The sequence below is a fragment of the Capra hircus genome, chromosome 4 (assembly GCF_001704415.2).
Source record: "Capra hircus breed San Clemente chromosome 4, ASM170441v1, whole genome shotgun sequence".
In the NCBI taxonomy this organism is placed as follows: Eukaryota; Metazoa; Chordata; class Mammalia; order Artiodactyla; family Bovidae; genus Capra; species Capra hircus.
The window spans coordinates 54051335-54067597 of record NC_030811.1 but is presented as its reverse complement, the minus strand read 5'-3'; the positions used below and the strand labels follow the sequence as shown (position 1 = coordinate 54067597).

Genomic DNA, 16263 nt, shown 5'->3' with positions numbered 1-16263 from the left:
GGCTGTGAGTGCACCCAGCAAGGAGAACACCAGGTGTCACCAAAGATGAGCCAGTCAAACACATATGAGACACCCCAGAGGCCAACCTCAGGGTATTTGGGGTGAATCTGAGGAGGGCTGAGAACCGCTAAAGTGAGCATCAGAGCCAGAGAAATGAGAACTTGTGTCTGTAGCTGTGGCTCTCTCCTCAACCGCAGGCTGGCAGGTGTGGGGAAGATGAATGACATCAGTAAATGTCCAGAGGTTGGGAAACAGAATTAGTCACCCTGCCAAGAGGATCAGTTCCCTAGTTTCTGCCTCCTTGTGACATCACTGCTCCAAAGCATAGCACACTCTGGCACCAGATGAAAAGTTCTATTTCTAGAAAATCCACAAAAGTGCCATTGTCTTGATAATGAACTAACACACCAAGGTCATTGTATCTCCCAGCAGCTGGTCGGCCCAACTCCACATCTGTAAAGCTCTCCCAGGGCAGCAGGCAGGACCGTCCCCAGGAGAGGAGGTCCAAGCAGCAAACAGCATTCCTAACTCAGTGTTTGTTGTCTTGTGTCAAAATTCTGTCTGGAATCGCCAACACTAGCTTTCAAATGGGATTTTCAAGAGCACGTGGCCAACGTTGTTTATGCTTTTCCAGAGCTAGAGAGTGTGGAGTCAGAGCAAGGTTTGAAATGCACCCACGGGAGTCAGCTTTCGTGCATTAAGTAAAGGTTTGGCCAGAGTTCTGAAGGGACTGGACCGTGTGGCTGGGCTGGATGAGTTCATTAGCACTGAGCTGGATGATGGCTCTGGCTCACTGATGGATAACAGACCTTTTTTCAAAATCCTGGGAGGTGGAGGTCGAGAAGATGCTTCTCAGTCACCACAAGAAGGGTGCTGGTTTGTGTTTCCTTCACGACAAGAGCTTTACACCAAGCCACTCATATTCCCTTACTAAGCACTTCTTGTAACCGGTTACAGGAGTCATTTGGGAGCTGACCAGAGTCAGAAATACTCTTTGAAGGAAGGAGGAAATCAAGAGAACTGGAGAGTTTAGCTCTATCACCAAGTATTGCCAAATCACCAAATTCCTTTTTGCTTTTTTTTTTTTTTTTGGCTGCATGGCATGTGGGATCTTAGTTCCCTGAGCAGGGATGGAACCTACGCCCCCTGCAGTGGAAGCATAGTCTTAAGTCCTGGAATGCCAGGAAGTCCCCAAATCACCAGTTTCAACCATACTGTAAAGAAAGCTATGAAATGGCATGCGTTCAATATAAATAACGCTTTCCTGCACGAATTTTCCTATGAGTTAAGACTACTTGCAAAGATGAAGGACATATTTCTGAAGTAGTAATGTTGTCTATTAAAGGACTGCATTACATCTCCATGTTAAATTTAGATGAAGTTTGAATGATAAAGGGCTTCCCTAGTGGCTCAGACGGTAAAGAATCTGGCTTGTATTGAGGGATACCTGGGTTCAATCCCTGGGTCAGGAAGATCCTCTGGAGAAGGGAATGGCTACCCACTCCAGTGCATCTTTGAGTGAGATGTGTAGATGCTTGGTCAGGATTATTGTGGCTAGGCAGATAATCATGTCACTGGATGGACTGGGATGAGGTGGTAGTTGTTAAGAAAGGGTTACTGTAACGGCTATAGGCATATGTCGTGTGGGTTGATGGGAGCTGGGTAGGTGTGTGGGTGCATAGGTACAAGCCGAGGTGGCTAGGCATGTTGCAGGGTGGGATTACGTGAGGCAGGTAGTGTGCAGCAGGGTGGGATGGAGCTAGGTAATTTGGCTGTGCCATGGCAGATTGGGACATGTATTCTTGCCTGGGAAATCCCACGGACAGAGGAGCCTGGTGGGCTATAGTCTATGGGGTGGCCAAGAATTGGATGCAACTGAGCAACTAACACTTTCACTTGAATGATACAGGGCCCAGTGGCAGGTGAGGTGGGAGAGGAGGGAGTGGAGGCCCGTTGGGTGTGGTGGCAAAGCCAGGCCTGGGTGCGGTGAGGGTGGGGGAAGGGGGACGTCCTCAGTAAGGGGCCCCTGGTCAAGTGCAAGTCCAACCTGAAATCCCATCGCAGAGCAACGTCAGAGGAGGCTGTGTAGTTTGTGTCCCTTCAGTTGTTAGATTTCCATTTCTGATAACAGGGCCTAGGGGAGTCAGAAACTGTTAAACTGGACATTTTCCAGACGCGTTTTAAGTTGATTCTACTCAAGAGTTTGTCTTTTTATAGCCCCTTGCAGCCCAAGTGGCCGGTACCATTTCTGAACAGAAGAAACTCAAAACTGAAAAGACCAAAGCTATGTAGGAATCAAGACGCACATCCAAATCCCCTCTTTTCTTCATTGCCATGTGACACTGTCTGTCCCCTTGTCTTTCTGATCCCGTGCAGTTTCATGCTCCCTGGAGAATTCCTACACTCAAAGGTCTGGTGTTGACTCAGCTCCTTCGTCTGATGCCAGCATCATTCGGAAAACAGGAAAGCTCGGCTCCTGGGATCCAGCACCAGTTCTCTGGAGCCACTTGCCAGCGAGGATGCTCGCTGGGTCCCACAGGATCCGAACCATGAGGGATTATGTAGGATACTGGGGACCTCAGAAGCAGGGAAAGCAGGTTTGGGGCACCAACGTTTCTAGGGGATGTGATGTGGCCGGCTTTTTTTTCCCCCACATTAATGGAGGAAACAACGGCAGAGATCATCCAAACCAGCAAGTGAGACTCAGAGTCGATGGAATTTGCCTTTGAAGTGTTTTCCAATCTGCACACCTGAGAAGTACACAGTGGTGCTGGGGTTACTGAGGGCGTGTGGGGAAGGGAAGTATTGGGAATTTGGCATTAGCAGATGCAAACTAGTATATAATAGAATGGATAAACAAGGTCCTACGGTACAGCACAGGGAACTATATTTATCCTGGGATAAACCGTAATGGAGAAGAATATGAAAAAGAAATTATATGTGTATTGTTGTTGTTGTTAGTTGCTAAGTTGGGTCTGACTCTGACCCCAAGGACTGCAGCACACCAGGCTTCTCTGTCCTTCACTGTCTCCCAGAGTTAACTCAAACTCCTGTCCATTGAGTCATATATATGTGTGTGTACGTAACTGAGTCATTTTGCTGGAAGCAGGAATTAAACACGATATTGTAAATCAACTATACTTCAATAAAATTTTAAAAAAGCAAACCTTGAGATACAGAAAGATTTTAAAAAGTAGGGATATCAATGATAACATCTACCTTTTGTTGGAAGTATTGTAGGAGTCTAAAGGAGCTTAGTACAGTGCCCATTACTTAGAATGGGCTTTATAAAGTTTGTTAAAATAAACTATCACACATAACAGTGCACACGGCTGGGGTAATATTCACTTAGAACTATTTGCTTGATAGGAGAAGGATCGAAACCTCCTCAGGCTATTCCATACTCACAAAGGACGCAGCAACACTGGGGAGCCAGGTAACCTCAAACCTTGTCCACACTCAACAGAATCAAGGAACATCATTCTGAGATCTAGCGGTAGTAGCAAGACTGCTGTTAAGCCACTGCTAAAATGTTTCTCAGGGCAGCAGGGGCTTCCACTATGCTTGTGACATGCTTTTTGTCCTTTCCACCAATCTCCTTCCTCGGGGACGGGGTCCCAGCTCAGCCAAGTCGCCCAGCAAAGGACAACTGTCAATCCCACGACCGTGATGTGAGTTAGACCTAACGCAGCAGAAACAATAAAAAGCTGAACAGGGCGGAAATGGGGAGAGAGGGAAGGAAAGGACTTCCTGTTCCTTCTTGGGCCAAAAGGAAACCCTGGGGCAACTCTGGGAGCCACTGGGAACCCCCAGGCTGCCCTGGTTCTGGCTTTGTCCTCCGGTGGTCTGTGACATTCTGTGCTGCTATTGCATCTTGTGCCCTAGGGCTCCCAGGAGCCCCGACCAGTTTTTAGGGGCTCCCAAGTACCTTCTGGCCAGATGTCCTACAGATGTGCAAATCCTTCCCCACCCACCCCTGGTCTGTGCAGGCCTCAGGGAGCCTGACTTGAGACCTGCTGGGACCCGTCCTTGGCACCCTGAAGTTGGGTTGGAAGCAACAGGGCTTTACAAAGCCTGCCAGCTGATCACCAAAAAGGCCTGGGCTACCTCAGAACACAGAGCGGTCTTTCACCTTGCTCAGAACAAAATGAAATATGCCATCCATCTCCTCTCTGGCACTTCCCCAGCCCTTCTCAGAGGGAACTAAATGCCACGCTTCATTGATCGGTCAATAAGTCGTGTTTATTGAGCTGACAGTATGTACGTATGGGGGTGGGGGAGCTGCAGAGAAAGATGGATGAGAAAGGAAGAAAACCAACTGGGGTCAAATGCTAGGATTCATGTATAAAGAAGGGACTCTACACCTTTCCCTCCTATGCATAGCTGGGCTGCTCGCTCCTTTCCTGCCACGCTGGGGGTCTGCTTTCTCGCCTCTCCCAAAGGCTCAACAAGGAAATGGGGGAAAGCCTCACCAGCACCAGGAAACCCTTTCTTTATGTGGTGCTGACCTCTAGAGGCTTCCAATTAAAAAGCATCCCAAAGGACCAACTTTGTTTTATGGCCTGTTTTTTACATCCTGCGTGGTTGCCATATTTTCCTGGAAAACAAGGAGAAAATTTCTCTGCTCCTTTAAATGCTGCCTAATAGGAAACGCCGACTTTATTCTTTGATTGCCTAATTACAGCCTGCTCAGATTTTTAAGAACACCATTGCTTTTTGCTCCAGAAAAGGGAAAAAGGTAGGTTAGAAATTGGGAAAGTATTTCAAAGTTAGTATCTGCCTACTACGAAACTAAAAGGAAAAGCAGAGGGCCAGCTATTTGGGATGTATTTCTGGAGTTTCCAAAGTGATCAGGTGGCCAAACCCACTAAGGGACAGGACTGTTTGCTCCTCACCCCTCACCCCAGGTCAGCAGGAGGGCATGGTGGTGGTGGGAGGGGGGCACCATCTGCCAGCCCCTCCCCCACACATGTGCGAGCCCAGTGGCTCCAGTTCTGGTGCAGGGTACAAACACTGGGTTTTGCTTATTTTATTTCAACCCATTGACATCCACAATGAAAACTAGGAACACTGGGAGGTCCCACTTGGCCTGACTTTATTATGAAAACGAGATTCATTTCTAAAGGAAAGAAGACTATTCTTTACAACCCTCAGCAAATCACCCCAAATCTTCCCATCTTGTTATAGGTTTTTATTCTGTTTTTAGTATTTATTTACTTGGCTGCACCAGGCCTTAGCTGTGGCTCACAGCATTTCTGATCCTTGTTGCTGCATATTGGTTCCTTAATTGTGGCATGTGGGATTTTTTTTTTTTAGTTGTGGCAAGAGAATTCTTAGTTGTAGTATGTGGGATTTAGTTCCTTGACCAGGTATTGAACCCAGGACCCCTGCGTTGGGAGCACAGAGCCTGAGTCACTGAACCACCAGGGAAGTCCCCTATCGTGTATTCTTGATCACAAAAAGAAGGGACATGCAGGAGGGCAGGAGAAAGTATCCAGGGATGTCAGCACTGGAGCTAATACACATCTACTATTTTGGCTGGGGTCTTTCTCTTTTTGTTGTTTTATTAGTGCTTACTTTTTATAGCAGCTTTAGAATCACAGCAAATATGAGCAGAAGACAGAGAGTTCCCATTGATCCCCGGTCCACACATTTCCCCCATTTCAACATGCCCCACACAGTGATGCATTTGAAGCCTACACTGACACACCTTATCACCCAGAGTCCATCATTTACACCAGAGTTCACTTGGTGTTGTACATTCTATGGGTTTGGACAGGTTTATAACGATATGGATTCACCATTACAGTATCACAGAGTAGTTTCCCTACTAAAAATCCCTAAAAACCCCCTCTGCTCCAACTATTAATCCCTCTCTTTTGGACTCTTTATTTCTAAAACGGACCTTAGAGAACACGGGTTCAAAATGGAGAAATAGTTTTGCCACTGTTGGTCGTCCAGCCCTGGTTTCCTGAGAAAGCACTTTCCTTATAAACTTTGCTTCCCTCCTGCCCTGACCTCACTAGCCAAGACATGTCCCCACAACACTAGTGCCCGGAGGAACCTGGAAATGAATCCATACTATTGTCTTTACAGATGAGGAAACAGAGATGAAGGGCAGGGAGGTGACAAGCCTGTGATCACACAGCCAGTCAGGGAGGAGACTGGGCTAGAGCCTTGTCCTAGGACAACCGAGCAGAGAAAGAGTCTCTGTTAAGGGAGCACTAGGCCCTGCAGGTTTGCATTTTTAAAAGTCTATCTGTGAGGGACTTCCCTTGTGGTCCAGTGGCTAAAACTCCATGCTCCCAATGCAGGGGGTCCAGGTTCGATCTCTGGTCAGGGAACTAGATCCCACGGGCCACAACTAAGATCCGATGCAGCCAAATAAATAAATATTAAAAACCAAAAGGTCTATCTGTGAGAGTGCTCAACTAACAGTAACAAGGGAATTCTCTTGTAAGAAAGGCTTTGTCTGGGGAAGACCACGTCACTGCCACTAAGTGAGGTCTGCAAGCTTGCACACTGCCCACCACTCAGTACAGTCTCTGACAACAGCCATGTTAAAACGAAGAAGCACAAATCAAGTTACCTGAAACACATACATGAGCTTCTAGGCTGTGTCTATTTCAGGCATTCGCAAATCTAATTTAACAATCTATGGAGACCTATTCATTTGGGGAAAGAAACTTGCTCTTAAATAATGGGACTTATTACCAACTTCCAGATTTATTCTTTAAATGCCACTGTTTCTGAATAACAAGTGGGAGGAAAGTAGTGGGAAATAGTGTCCTGTCATCACAGAATGACCACAGGTTTCTAATTGGTGACATAATGGATCCCTGATTAGGACAAGAAAAAAGAAAAAATCTAAGAGTCGAAGGAAGAGTGGAAAATTACTAAACACCAGCTGCAGCATCAGAATAGATTAATGTTTCCAAATACATCAATTATTAACATCTGAATTGTATCAGTGGTTGTTGCAATCACGTCCTCACTCGCCCACTCCCACCCCAGCCAGGCCCCAACAATAGCAACCACAGAGCTGGCTGATGATCCCAAGTTCCCGTCCCCCTTCGGATCAAGTAAGGTATCCTTTAGGACCAAACGTGGTGGAGACGGTAAACAAGAGGCACAAGTCACCAGAGATCGGAAGGCTCTTTAATAGCAAGCGTATGGTAATTACATCGTTGGATGAGATCCCCACTCACAGGGGAGTGAGGAAGGAGCAGGTGTAGACAGGGTTCAATTTGGGGTTTACACTGCTGAAGCATCTAACGAAGGGCAACAGTTTTTGGCAACCCATTTCACAGTTCTATAATTTACAAGAGATTTCTTCGAAAAGAAATATAAAGGCAAAGAAAGCATACACACCCTGCATGAAACATTTCTCACCTAAAAAACAAAAGCCCCAAACCATTCCTTGCTTTTGCTTCTTATGCGGATAGCTCAACGTTGCTCTTGTACACAAGTGAAGACTGGTTCACAGATGGTCTTGGGTTTTCCTAGAACTGACGGTTTCCTCTCTCCTCTAAAAAGCTGAGGAGATACAAAGCACTGGTCTGTATCTTATCTGCCTAGCTATCGGAAGGTATTTAAAGTAAAAAATGAATCTGAAGAAACAAAAACAAAAGGAAAAAAACAGGCAAAGGCAGTTTTTACAAAGAATAGACCGTCAGCTTTCTCCGTGGTATTGAACAACTTGAACGCACAGTTCTCAGCAAATTAGATGTTCATTCGTGTGTGGCCTGGCGCCTGCTTTTAACTACTTGTGCCTATTCAACCATACCGTGCTTTAAATGGACTTTCTACAACATGAAATGCTCATGGGTCCTGTTTTTGTAATCCAAATGTGAGTGATATCCAAATGTGAGTGATATCCAAATGTGATATCAAAGACAACACCTTATTTAACAACCTGCCCAATGAATATGAGCTTTAGCAATATATTTTACCACAGACACCACGTTGCCATGGATACCAGTGGCTACTGGCATTCTGGCAAGTCTGAGAATTAGTCTGCATAAAATCCAGAACACTTCAGCCTTTCACCTCATACCTGGTATCACCAAGATAACTGATTATGTCTTTATGGAAGAGGATTTGTTTTTAATGCAAAGCATTTGAGGCTTCTCCAGTACTCTGAAGACTAACCGATCAGGCAACGGCATCTCTTTGGAGTTCTCACTCACTAGAGGGAAGCGGGATCTGGGATCCGCTTGAGTTTCAATTGTGCTCTTTCTCCAACCCGGAAGTGTGGTGGAGGAGGTGGGCTCTGCCCTCTGGCCAGTGGGGACATGTCTGACACAGACCCTTCTCTGCAGCGGAGAGTGAGGTCAGTTTTGGTTCTCCTGCCTGCCAGGTGATCAGAGGCCCCTCTCAGCTCCGACAGAACTTTGGAAATACAGGCCTCTCTGGCAGGTGGCTTACTGAGGAACAGAACTCCACTGATTTGCAGGACATCCACTGTCTCCTTGGCTGAGGTGGGGGTGGATTTTTAAAGCCGCAAAGCCACCCCACACTCAGGCCTTGCCTCTCAACAGGCAAGCAGTCCCTTTTCAGGAAAGCAGGCCCCTGGTGAGATAGCCAGGAAAATAGTTCTCTTGTACTTTATAGAATAACTGCCTCTTGGCTTTATTTATTTAAAGAGTCAGACCCTAACTCTGTCATCCTATTGAACACCTCACTCATCTCCTCCTACCACAGGTTAAGGCCTGCCTATTCTTGAGTGTCTTCACTCAAACCATGGGAAATCAGGTCTGTTCATACCACAGCTTCCCCATCTGTACATTTTAATATGCAAGATTTCTAAAATATAAATTCTGACAATGCTCTAGTATCACAGCTCCCCTGGGTCCAAACACTTTGTGCTCTCATGAACCAGAAGCAGTGTTTAGAGATGTACTTGTGCTGGGGAAAGGTTTCTGCTCCTATGTGGACACTGACTGTGAGAGGAGAGAGGTTTCACTCGCAGACACTGGAAACCTTGATTCTGGCACCAGGACACAAGGAGAATTCCTAAATAAGAGACTTTTCACGTTCTAGGCATGGGAGGGGGGAAGCACTATGTGCTGCTGGGAGCCTGGAAGACTTGGGTGGACACTGGGGTCTCCAGGGTGATGACAGGGATACTATGGGGTCTCACCTCCCTCCAGAATCCATTCTTCGACTCCCCAAAGTCTCTTCAGTATGATTAAGCAGGGAAAGTCACTGTCACCATCAGAAAAATGTTTCTGTGATTCACTCAAACCTGGGATCCAGGTTTTGTAATGTTGTCACAGGCATGACTTCACAGTTAGCCCACAGTGATCGATAAGCAATCAACCATCCCCCTATTCACACACCCACCCACACTCACACACATGCCTGCACATATATACTCCGTCACTTCCTATTCTTTCTCTCTCCCTGGATGACATGGCAACAAAGTACTCATCTTTCACTCTCTCCCAGCTATTCCTCAGGTGAATTCCCCTTCTCAGTTAAGTTAAACTTATTCTACTTCCAAAGCCCCAGTCTGTCAGGGCACCAGGAAAACCCTTGCCTTCCACAGCAAAGCACGCCAACTGGAATAAGTATGTTTTCCACATTCCCGGGGGACCTCCTTCACCTTCTCACCCAAGGAACAGAATCTCATCAGCCCCTTAGCATCGGGGCTAAGGGGCTGCGAACACTCACAGAACAATACAAACAAGATTCATAAGGTATTTCCTTTGCATTTCTTGAAGAGTTTCCTTGACTGTAGCTCTTTATACACACACACAATAAGACAGTTAAGGAAGGGCAGTGGTTCAAGCAGGAAGGCAAACACCACCCGCTTTAGGTGAGTGAAGGGACTGGCCCAAGGTCACGGGCAGAGTCAGGACTAAATCCAGGTCTGCCTCCTAACTCCTGGGTCTCCGCTCCTCCCATGGTGCCACAGTGCCTCTCCGCTCAGTGCGCTTCTGTGTTTGTGAGAGTCTAGCCAGGGAACCACTTCCATAATGAGAACCACAGGCTGCCTGCGTCCCTGACCAGGCAGGTGAGGCTCCACAGTGAGCAAGCTCTAGTGCCACCCAAACAGAGAATGCACAGCGCTGGCGGGTGTGTGTATGTGTGCACGTGTGTCAGCGTGCACTGGAGCGGATACGCACAATCAGAGAAAACGAAGCTTTAGAGGAAACAATCTGATTCGCAAAGTTCTTTGGGGTTTTGTCACAAAAATAAGAAACACACAGCGATGGTCCCCCCAACCCCTGGGGGGCAGAACAAAGACCAGATTTCTCCCCGGCATGGAATGGCTGAGTTTATCTCAGCTCAATTTTTATAAACAGAGAACATTTGCATAATAATGCCAAAATGCATCTGGTCAAAGCCTAAACACTTTTCATAAAATACATTTTATATTAATGTCCATTCCATTTTTGAACATATGTAAATTTAGATTTTTAAGCCCTGAACTACAAAATTTCCAATTTACCTCTGAATGGAGCAAGCTAGTCAAGCGTTTTCATTTTCGTGGCAGAAGTCATCCTTTCGGCCTACTGTGTGAAAATGGAGCTTATGGATCTGGGTGCTACCTATGGGGAGGTGCAATTCCAATCACCTGTGCTCAGGTACACAGCCAATCAGAACACGGGCATGAGAGCGAAGCATGGAGTCTGCTCACCCCACTGGATGAAACCTCAAGGTTTGTTTTGTTAACAGGCTACTCTGAAGGAAATTCATTTCACTTTAAGTTAACCTTTAATATGTCTTTCCAAGAAAAAAAAAATCAAGACAAAACGTGGGCACTGAAGCACGGATGGAAACCACAAAATTATTTCACCCGATGACTTAAAACTGCAGGACACCATTTTAACCACAAGCAGCTGTGCGCCTCACAGCACCAATCAATTAAACAGAAAATGTTGAGATAATCAAGTTTACACCGACATGCCTGGAAGATATACAAGACTCCCATAAGCTCTGTGGCCTCTACCGCGGCTTTCTTAATCTAAAACTTTGACAACCCAACAGGCACACGTGTGCATGTTAACAACAGTTCCACCCCAGATGTTACGATTTGTCAAGTGTGGTAAAAGAGGCAGTCCGCATCTTTTATTAAAACCAGAGATGCAGAAGGGTCTAAGGAAAATGAATGTTTTAAATAATTCCATGTTAGCATTGCAAAGAATTTCCTCACTCAGTGTTTGTGGCCAAAAGGTGACAGCAGTGTTTCCAGTTATTATCACAGTTGTTTCTGTAAGTTGTCTATTTTGATCATTAACACTTCCCCACTGAACCAAGCTAACCCATGATTTAAAAAGTCCCACCTTCTTATCACTTTATGACTTCATTGCAATTGAATTCTTCAAAGCACTTGATTACAATTTTTAAATAAATTATAGAGTGGGATCTTTTCCTTGACTTTTTTTGAAAGAATAAGAGATGAATTAAGGAAGTAAAGAAGGATTCCATCATATTAAAAAAATGTTTTTTATCCTGGTTTATTTTTCCTTTTAAATTCATCTATGGCTTCAAAGTTTAAGTGGCACTTGGATTCGGGATGTTTTCATAATTTAGTAAGTTGCCATCTTGTTATAAAGAGAGAAGGTAAATGTTTCATATGGGGGTGGCTTATGAACATTTTCAAGAAATCAATAATTTATGTCATCCCATTTATATTCTCCACTTTAAAAGTAGCTTTGGAATCAGCATGTTTTAAAATAACTGAACATGCAAGTAATGTTTCTACCTAACCATGAACCAGTTGCTCTATATCCAGGTAACTCAGTAGTGGCAGAACACTTAAACACAGGCTTCTTTGCTTTTCTTACCCTCTTAATCCAAAATTAAGTAATTCTCCTTTTCTGCCCCTGTATTTGCACTTGGGCAGTTTTAATGACTAGATATTAAAACTCATGCTTTATAAGCAAAACCTTCCACTTACACACACTTAAAAGGTACATAAAAAGTGCAGACTGCGTTTCTTCTCTGCCATGCTTTCCCTCAGTAATGTCACCTGTGATGACTCAACGCATATCCTTAATACATTCAGAGTTCTCGACATTCGAGTCAGCAAATGTTAGTTCTCCAACATAAACTTAAGAGAGAACAGTCAGCCACAGAATGGACTCTAAATTCAAACTGGCAAAGGCTACCGAGACAACTCCATAGAGACCCACTGAAACGGGAGTAAAATTCAGGTCACTTCTGAGCAAAGCTCATCCCAGATATTGTGTGGTCATTAAAAAGGTATTTCATATTAATTTGGATGCTGGGAGTCAGACGTCCTGTTTCGAAGTGCTAATGCAAAATGCTAACCCAGGAGCTCACGACCCCACCCTAGGTACACGGGGCTCACTCTCCTTGTCAGGCGGGAGCCCTTGGAAGTCTACTGCTGACTGACCCCCATCTGGGGGTGGTCCGCTTCTGGCTCCTCCTCTTCCACGTCTGCACTGTACTCTTCAAAAGCGTCGTCATCTGCATCCGGAAGCCCCAGTAACTATAGGGGAGAGAAGAGAAGCAGCTGTGAGTGCCAAGTGGCCAAAAGGCAGGAAGGCAACCAAAGGCAGCTGATACAAATTCAACAGCACTGATGACAAGGGAGGCAAGGGTACACAATGAAGAAAAGATGCTCTCTTCAATAAGTCGTGCTGAGAAAACTGGACGGCTCCATGTAGAGGAGTGAAATTAGAACATTCTCTCACATCATATACAAAAATAAATCAAAACGGAGTAAAGATCTAAATGTAAGACCAGAAACCATAAAACTCCTAGAAGGAAACATAAGCATAACACTCTTTAACATAAATTGTAGCAATATTGTTTTGGATCCATCTCCTAAGGTAAAAGAAATAAAAGGAAAAACAAACAAATGGGACCTAATGGAACTTAAAAGCTTTTGCACAGCAAAGGAAACCACTGACCATACAAAAAGACAACCTACTGAATAGGAGAAATATTTGCAAATGATATGACTGATAAGGGGTTAATATTCAAAATACATAAACAGCTCATAAAACTCAATAAAAAAAACAATCAAAAACTGGGCAGAAGACCTGAGATACAGATGGCCAACAGGCACATGAAAAGATGCTCAACACTGCTAATTTATTAGAGAAATGAAAATCAAAACCACAATAATATCACTTCAAACTTCAGAATGGCTGTTATCAAAAAGTCTATAAATAGCAAATATTGGAGAGGATATGGATAAAAAGGAACCCTACTACACTGTTGGTGGGAATGTAAATTGGTGCAGCCACCATGGAAAACAGGATGGAGGTTCCTCCAAAAGCTAAAAATAGAACTACCATATGACCCAGCAATTCCACTCCCGAGTATGTATCTGAAGAAAACAAAAATACTAACTCAAAAAGACACATGTACCCCAATGCACACAGCAGCATTATTCACAATAGCCAAGATATGGAAGTAACCTAAATGTCCAGCAACAGATGACTGGATAAAGAAGGCGTGACACAAACACACACACACACACACACTGGAGCTGTTACTCAGCCATGAAAAAGAATGAAATTCTGCCACTTGCAACAACATGGATAAACCTAGAGAGTATTATGCTTAGTGAAATAAGTCAGAGAAAGACAAATACTCTGTTATCACTTACATGTGGAATCTAAAAAATCATATGAATGCATACAACAAAACAGAAAAAGACTCATAGATAGAGAACAAACTTGTGGTGACCAGTAGGGAGAGGGAAGGAGAAAAGGGGCAAAGCATGAGTAGGGGATTCAGAGATACAAACAATTATGTGTAAAGTAAATAAGCAACAAGAATATATTGTATAGCATGGGGGATTATAGCTATTGTTATGTAATAACTTAAATGGAATATAATTATAAAAATATTGACTCATTACACTATGCTGCACACAGGTCATAACTACTAACAAAATGTTGTAAATAAACTATATTTCAATTTTAAAAAATTCAACAGCATTTAACAGGACTCAGTACAGCAGCTGTGGATATCTCATGGAAGTCAACTACCTTTATAGTTATTTTCATAAACTTATTTGATGAAAATGTCAATTGCTCAATGGATTGGTACTCACAGGGCTAGTAGGTTTTATCAGAGAGTCTAGAGAGTCTCTGCTTTTAAGTATCATCCACATATAATATTTATGCACACACAGGTATCTGGGCTGTCAGCAGCAGTACAGTGAACAGTGCTGACTATCCCATCAAGATGTTAATATCTATTCCCCTCTATATTTTCTCCTATAAAAATGCATGCTGCTATTATTCATAAAACATGTGTAAAAACACAGAAACTACTAAAACATTCAACAAAATAAATTATGGCGCATCCATAAAATAGAATCTTATATATCCACTTAAAGTAATATTTTTGAATTATCTAATGATATAAGAAAATGTACTGGACTTCCCTAGTGGTCCAGTGATTTAGAATCCACCTGCCAATGCAGGGGACACTGGTTCGATCCCCTGTCTGGGAAGATTCCACATGCCTCAGGGCAGCTAAGTCCACAGGTCACAACTACTGAGCCTGTGCTCTAGGCCCAGGTCCCACAAAAGAAGCCACCACAATGAGAAGCCCACAGAGTGCAACTAGAGAAAGCCCATGTGCAGCAATGAAGACCCAGCACAGCCAAAAACAGATACAAATAATTTTTAAAAAATGTTCTCATGTGTATACAAGGACGATGAAAATTACATTTTCATTATGATACAAATTTTTTTTAAGTATATGCAAATACAAAGAAAAAAAGACTTCAATGAAATAAGCCCAAATTTTACGAGTAGTCTTTTAGGCAGTGTGATTATGGATAATTTTTTCCTTTTGATCTTTCTGTATTTTCCAAATGCTCTATAATTATCATCAGGGAAATTCACGATAAATACACAGTAAACATTTTCTTAAAGCACTGGCTGGTCCTGGGTTAGAAACTGAGAGTGCCCCTTGCTGGGTCAGTTCAATATGGATGAATGCTCTGATGCCAGCAGGAAGCCATGGCTGTGGGCATCTTGGCCTTGTCTTGTGATCCAGGGCTGCCAACCCTCAACTCCTTGATGAACCTTTCTCACATGTGGCCCCTTGGTTGATCATTCTCAGGCAAGGATCAACCATTTTCAGGCCACTTCACTGAATGGCCCTATGATCCAAACACTAAATGCATTAGGACAAAGTAAGACGGACTGTTCCGTTGACACTGCACTGCCTCCCAGCACCCTGCCATCCGCCCCCTTGCCATTCCCTCTCAAAGACGTCCAGGAGGAAAGGGTAAGCAGAGTCCTGACCAAAGTAACAGCTTTACCCTGAAGTTCTCAGACCATAACTCTTTACAGGTCTCAGAGAGCCCTCTGAACATACTTGGGACAAAAATCATCTGCCGGGCATCATGGATCATATGATGCACGGGGTCTGCCAGGGCACCACGGCCCACTGCAGACATGAGCTCAGAAGGCTGCAGCTGTCTCAGAGACACTGCTGACTGCGGAGAAGGGCAGGGAGGGCACATCTTGTCTCCACAGTGGCATCTGTCTTGTGTGTGCTGGGGAGAAGGGAGAAGCCCCTTTCTCCTACCACTGTCTCCCTTCTGCATCTTAGTGGATGGAATAAAAGGTAAAAGTGGACTCCAAGGAGGGATAAAAGATGGTTGGTTACAATGAACACAGTTGACTAATATTTCGGTGTTCAGTTTTAAGAGCTGCTGGATGACACAGCAAGGTGAGAGTACCAAATGAATGGTACCACTGAAGCAGCTGATAAAACATAAATATTGTTGCTGTGACCAAGAACTTCAGAGTCACCAAAACGCTAAAAGAAGACTCATGAATTCAATAAGAAATGTAACTTCTTATTGTACTGAAGGGATGCTCCTTAAAAGAGGAATGGTCACTGGATTCCTTTTCAGTTAACAGATCTGACTGGCTGCCTGGAGCCTTGGGTTCAGGACAATTCTGAGGCTCAGTGGGGAAGATCCTGTTCAGTTAGCAATGGCTGTCACAGGTACAGAAAGTGCAGCTGAGGCATGCGTCTATATATATTGGCCATCTTGTCCTAAAGTGACATGCCATTGATTAGCCTTGGTCATTATACTATACGTAATTCACATGGACCCAAACTGTAGGTATCCCTTAATACTCACTCTCTCCTCAGCTTAGGTTGGCTTGTAGAAGAGGTTCCAGCAAGCCAAGCATGAACCCCTACCCCTCTCCTCTGCCCAGCTTCCCACCTTATCTTCTGTGTGAATCCAAAGCACATAGGTCTAGGTCCAGAGCATCAGCCACAGTGGGAGGCCCTTCTCTTTGG

The 16263-nt window shown here is 44.3% G+C and overlaps 1 protein-coding gene across 1 annotated transcript in view; it reads right to left on the bottom strand.

Annotated features, from left to right (window-relative positions):
- Positions 7137-16263, bottom strand: part of MTURN (maturin, neural progenitor differentiation regulator homolog) — a 34944-nt gene continuing 25817 nt past the window's right edge. The window contains exon 3 of the mRNA XM_018047105.1: positions 7137-12463. Coding sequence (XP_017902594.1) covers positions 12353-12463 — 111 coding nt within the window. The 3' untranslated portion in view covers positions 7137-12352. The remainder of the gene's footprint in view (positions 12464-16263) is intronic.